At 47.5% G+C, this 6,108-nt stretch overlaps 1 protein-coding gene across 1 annotated transcript; it reads right to left on the bottom strand.

Annotated features, from left to right (window-relative positions):
• Positions 1-1,723: 1,723 nt before the first annotated feature.
• Positions 1,724-5,861, bottom strand: LOC124683898. The gene is made up of 2 exons (XM_047218324.1): positions 5,706-5,861; positions 1,724-4,696 (listed from the first exon to the last, which is right to left on the bottom strand). The coding sequence occupies exon 2, from the start codon at positions 4,654-4,656 to the stop codon at positions 1,984-1,986; it is 2,673 nt and encodes an 890-aa protein (XP_047074280.1). The 5' UTR covers positions 4,657-4,696; positions 5,706-5,861; the 3' UTR covers positions 1,724-1,983.
• Between the last annotated feature and the right edge of the window lie 247 nt (positions 5,862-6,108).

Below are 6,108 nucleotides of genomic sequence, written 5' to 3' on the forward strand. Positions count from 1 at the left end.
AGGATACAGTGGAAGGTCAAAACATCTCAACTAACTAAAAAAGAAGCAGCAGTCAACTAAAAATAGTAGTAACTCTTCACAAATTGATGGTATGACTTGAGTGGTCGTGATGTGCCACATGTGGTGGCCTCTATTTTGGGCTATCGGCGGTGCGTGAATAATGCTTGTGGTGTTCAGGACCAAACCCTGCTCGACCTTTGTCACCGCCGATGAAGCCAGTGCTCTCGTGCATCGTTTTCTCCTTGGTGGCATTGTTGAGGAACCCATATTCACCTCCATCCCTTATGGTCTAGTATACATATGAAAACCAAGATTGGCGATCAGACAACGTCGCATTCCACAGAGGCGTTGTTCATGGAGGTCTTCACTAGGTTGACGCGCAAGCTGGTAGCACACACCTTGACTCTAGCCAGTGAACCCTAGTTGCGCTCGCATTTTTCCCATGATAGCAATGATAGTTGGTATGGCATGGGTCACAAAGGACCATATGTCATGGCTTCCTGATCGCATGAGAGCACTCGGTGTGTATCGTCCGGCTAATGCAGGTGTCTGTCGCGATAGGCGAGAAGGCGGTGGCGTGTGGCGGTGCAACATTCAGAACACGAGCGGTGTCTGGCGGTTCCAGGGCCTCGACACTTGTGGCAGTGCAAAGCCCGCCTATCCACGACTGCCAAATATAGATACATAGACGGCGGTGCAACCATGCCAGTTCATGCCCTTAGAGCATGTCCACTCGCCCTCCCCAAAGACCCCCAATAGCCGATTTGGGGCGCCAACGCGGAAACAGGTACCCAGCCGCAGCCTCCAAATTTGTTTTTCCTCCAGCGCGCGCGGCCCAACTCTTCACCCGGCGTCTCCAGGCCGAACCCAATCTACAGGGGAGCTAGCGGGCACGCCGGCGGGCGAGAAAACGCCGCGGGCGAGCCCTATCGGCGACCAGAACCAAAAACACCCAAACATTTTCCTCCTTCTCGCCCGCGACCACTGTCGCCGCCACAAACACCCCTCGCCGCGACGGACCATTGCTGCCGGTAGCACCTACTCCGCCGCTGCGTACGCTCCGACGCAAACCACCGCCACCTCGCCGGCCCTTCCCACCGTCGCCGTTCACCAGCTCCCGCCACCGCCGCTACCTTTGTCTCCACCGCGCTCCCACCCTGCACGCGAGGTGTTCGGCCTTTGCTGCTTTTCTCGCTGGACGTTAAGAAGTTCGAGACTCCAACACTCATCACAAACTGCAAGATGATCTAGTGGAGCATTTGTGGACTCTCAAAGGCGGCGACTAGTTATTTTATTTGTTTGCCATTGTGACTTAAACTTTTAAATTTGTGTGGTTCGATAAATCTGAATTATTTGTGTGCTATGTTAAATTTATTGAATTATTTCCAACATTTGTTTAAGTTGTAATAAATTATTTGTCATGCATGATATACTGTACAAGTGGATGCCTTCTCGTGTCCAATATGATGGTTGGGGGTAACACACCTGGCTAAAATTATCACAGTTTATTTGATGTTTAAATTTAAAATATATATGAAACTGTATTGAGGGCGTCGTTTGGGGTGCACGGCTGGGCGCCGGCCCTTCATTCCAGTAAAAGGCTCTTGCACACTAGTACTAACATTTTTTCTTCACTCCAGTAAAAGGATGTGCAGAAGTGCGAGGGTTACTGATCTGGCGCCCCCTTACAGAAGCAAAATAACAATAAATATAATATGTCACCAAGGAATATCAATATGATATTTACAACCTTATATTCATACAGATAACATAAACATAAGTACTTGCTTTGGCCATACGAGTAACACATAACACAGTTATATTATGCAGACAATGCAAGCCAGCAAATAGCATCTACATCTAGATTTAGACAAATTTCAGACGACTATTTATAGACAGAGGTATCATTCATACTACTACTTAAAAATATGTCCAAGATAATCAACCTAAATCAGAATGGAATTGCTAGCATTTGACAAGGTGTCACCGCAACTTTCTTGCTTCGGCTACACGGGGATACCATGCTAAGCTCTCCTCATATAGCATAGGGACAAGAGGCAAAAATTCAGTGTCCAGTCTATATTTCTCCCCTGACGATTGGTCTTTGGAGCATGTCAAATTACTCCCTGATAAAGATGGATTACAGGGCCCAGAATGTCTGCACTTGTTAATGTCAGATCCTTGACAAACTCTAAGCTGTGCCGTACTTGCGGCACCATGTACCTGATCAAGTGAATACAGACTTTCAACTGTTTGCTCCACTGGATCATATAGACCTACTTTCGTCCCGCTGTTCAGAAGGATCCTGCTGTCATAGGGATCAACAGCTAATGGCACCACCACATTTGTCCCAAGGGAATAGTCAGGCGATGCTTTCAAGCAGATGGAATATGGTCTGCCCCATTGGTCATGCTCTAGCTTCCATACATCTAAACTGTTTGCCACTGGGTCTGCTAAAATAGCACATAAAACTCCCTCAAGCTCAACCACATGTGCATGATAAGAACTTGTGCTATTCCACATTGCAATGCATGGAGGGCAAGGGATGACATCAAACTTGTTCCTAGCAATGTCAAACGAGACAATGGCCCGTTTGCGGCTCCGTCCCAGTCTTGGTTCACTCATCCAGTACAGCAGCCCTTCAACATAGGCAGGTGGCATTTCATTCACAGGCAGAGGCAGTACTGGTACAGAGTTTCCTCGTGCATGACCCCCAGAATTACACCACCGTAATGTGCATTCCAAGTCGTATTGGCGAGATTTGTAGTCCTTCAGATTATAAGAAATTTCCACAATAACATGCTCACGACTCAAAGGGTCGAATGTCAAGCCAGCGTTCTTGTTCCCAACTGTGAAAGCATGCTGTTCTGCTTTATGTACTCTGCAGGCTCTGGAGGGCAGGTGCATCTTTGGCTTCTTGCTATGGTAGACCCTGTAGAAACCAGTACATGCGTTGTACAAATAGTTATCTGTCTCCGTGCTTATCAGGTTGAGCCCATGGCAAGGCTTGGAGCAAATCACCTTTCTACAAAGTAATGCACTGTGATTATGAGCTTCTCTGATCCATCTATTTAAGGGAGCAAAACTGAAGCCCATGTGTCCAGAACCTTCTCCAATAAGCATGACCTTTGGCCTTTTATCCATGTTCTTATGTTTAGAGTATGTCTCAATGAAGTTTTCACTCTCAATCAGTCTGAGCCACTGCTTGCAGACAGCTTTGGACTGTACGGCTGATTTAGCTGGGAGACGGAGTAGAATTTCTTTAGTCACCTTAGCGAGGGTACGTGACAAGGCTATCTCTTCATCTGTTTTATGCACTGGGGTAAGGCTCTCTTCAATTAAACCGAATCTTAGACCAGGGGGCGTCTCGTTAAGAGATGTGTGTGTCTCGGTGACTGAAAGAATGGTTTTGAGCGCTCCAGAACTAGGGTCATAGGTGTGAACCTGTTTTTTAAAGGTGTCGTGGACCTTGTGCGTGCTAGAAGCGATGATTATCTTCTTCCCTGGCCTGCAATTGCCAACAACTGACACGATCTGTGGCTCACGTAGATCTCTTCCCGCATGCCCAGACAAATTGATACAATGATTCAGTGACCAATCGCCAGCACTATAATCTAGCAGTTTCCATATCTCCAGAGTGCTACCATAAGGGTTAGTGCGAAGGTCACGGACCATACAGAGTTGGTTATCCACCACTGTTAGGTGTTCTTCTGATGCCCGGCCAGCCCAGTGCCAGGGGAACCACTGATCTGTTAACCCTCCTGATGCTATGAAGGGGAAGGGTAATGTACGCACTGTTGGTCCGAAGGTTGGTGCTCGTACAGACGTGAAGGTCTCCTCTGCAACAGAAAAGGATAAGATAGCAGTTCTTGGCTTTGCATTTAGATTGTAAGGAGCAACCAACCAGTGCAGGCATCCGTTTGCAAACACGGGTGATACTGTGTTGTCCTCTGCATTACACAGAGCACTTGTTGCAACACGGCACAACCTGAAGGGTACTCCTCTGGCAGCCGGCCTCCAGCAATCACTTCCAGGCGTGTACACTTCACACTTGACCGTCCCCATCTCATTGGTCAACCTCACCACCTTGTGCTGCTGTCTCCGGACATCAAATCCCAGTCCAGCAGAGAACGAATCGAACGCTTCACCGAAAGGTGGTAGGCGTGTGACTGCCCGTGTGGCTGCATTGCAGAGGTAGTAAGCCGGCGTGACATCATCAAACAGAAGTGTGAGGCCACGGCACGGTATGGGCGTCAGAACTTTCACGGAGTCACGGTGGGCATGGTCAAGAGTGAACAGAAGTTGGTCGTTTCTTATGGGGCCGAGCGGCGAGCACGAGTACACGCCAGTGGAGTCAAATCTTTCTGTCGGTGATACAAGCAGTACCTTTAGTTCTGATGGCACCGTCTTAGTGATTTCCATGTGGAGGCTGCGGAACTCATCGGAAGATAGCAGTGCAGCCCAGGAGCAGCAGACCGCTCTGGAGCGGAGGATGGCTTTGATGGGAAGCCGCAGCAGCACCTGCATCAGCATCTCCTCTGGGAGTGACACGGGTACAGCAGCCTTCTTCCTCTTGTTGCATAGGGTCATCCCACAGGGCGGCGTGGTACTGGTTTTCCTCTTGCTGCTACGCACCATCTCTTTCACCCCCAGCATCTGCTGCTTCCACTGGGTCAGGGCAATTTCCCGAGATTGTCTGCAATGAAATGAGCACAGGTCTTAGTCTAATTAACCTTGGTTTTCGTTTGAAACGACGAGAGAATTCATTATTTACCCAAAAGTTCACTGGCCTTGGAATATCCACCCAAAGTTGATTGGTAAAATACTCATTAAAAAGATTACATAAAGGGGGTTTCTGTAAACTAGACAAACTAAAACCTTTAATTCCTCAAGAAAATACTACTTTGCCCCTAGTCCATTTTAATCGCCGTCTAGAGTTGATCATTCTTTTTGTCCCTTCCAAAGTTGAATCGCTCTTTACATTAGCCCATGTATATCCTTTTCATTTCTTAGTAATATATACTTTGATGAATGCAAAATTGGTTACCACGTAGATTAAATTTTCTGAACCACAGCACTCACCAGTACCCTGAGCTAACATGCGTGAATTTTCAGCGGTAAGGCAACACCAAAAAGAGAAGATGAAAATAAGTTCAGGGAGGAAAAAACTGGTGGACGGCCCAGGGCAGGAGTGCATCACATTGGGGACAGCTGCGACTGCATTGCTCAAGGGTGGACGCCACGGTTGGTATCTTACTTGGGGGAACTGAATTCTAGTTTTTATTTGCTTTCAAGCCCCTAGTGGGTATTTTATCAAAGAACAATCAAACATTGGGTAGATGATCTAAGGTCGATGAACTTTTGGGTAACTAACCAATTTTCCTGAAACGAAAAGGCAAGAGCTTACGGGTGTGTTTAATACCAACTCTTTGTTTTTGCTTCTGTTTTTGCGAATTATAAACAGTGTTATGCCTAGGAGTGTTGCCTAATTGAGGGTAGCTAAAGTGATTTATCAGATTAGAGGAGCTTGGATAGTTCTATCGATTGATGGGTTCAGATCGATATTGAACGAGACAGATCTGATTGATCAAAGTTAAAATCAAAACACAGGCGAGGGCGCTAGGAGATCTTGATGTTGTAAGTATGAACGAAGAGAACGAGAACAGAGCATACAACAGATCCAGGAAGGAATAGGGCTTTCTTACCGGAAAGAGGAATCGCGCTCTAATCCTCCAACTCGTAGAAGCTCCGTCGCATGGAGATGGCAGGGTTCCGCGACCAGGGCAAGAGGGGTTAGGGCGGCGCGCGCAAAGGCTTGTTATCGGCGTCGCTGGGGAGAGGGAACGGAGAACCGAGGGGAATACAACTTTTCAGTAAGCGTCCGAGTTTCCGACGCGTTGCTCCTCTGACCTCTGGTCACGTAGGAGAAGATTGTGTCTCTCCTCCTCGAAGAGACCACTGTACCGTACACATATCCCTAACCTCCTGGCAGGCGGCCCACTTATGTGCAGCTGGGCTGAGGATTTTCGCAGCCCACGCACCAATTCCCAAACACTAGACAAAATAAAAATAAAAATAACTCTGGTTTTTCTACTCCCAAAGTATTGT

This window comes from Lolium rigidum, chromosome 1 (assembly GCF_022539505.1).
Source record: "Lolium rigidum isolate FL_2022 chromosome 1, APGP_CSIRO_Lrig_0.1, whole genome shotgun sequence".
Taxonomy (NCBI): domain Eukaryota; kingdom Viridiplantae; phylum Streptophyta; class Magnoliopsida; order Poales; family Poaceae; genus Lolium; species Lolium rigidum.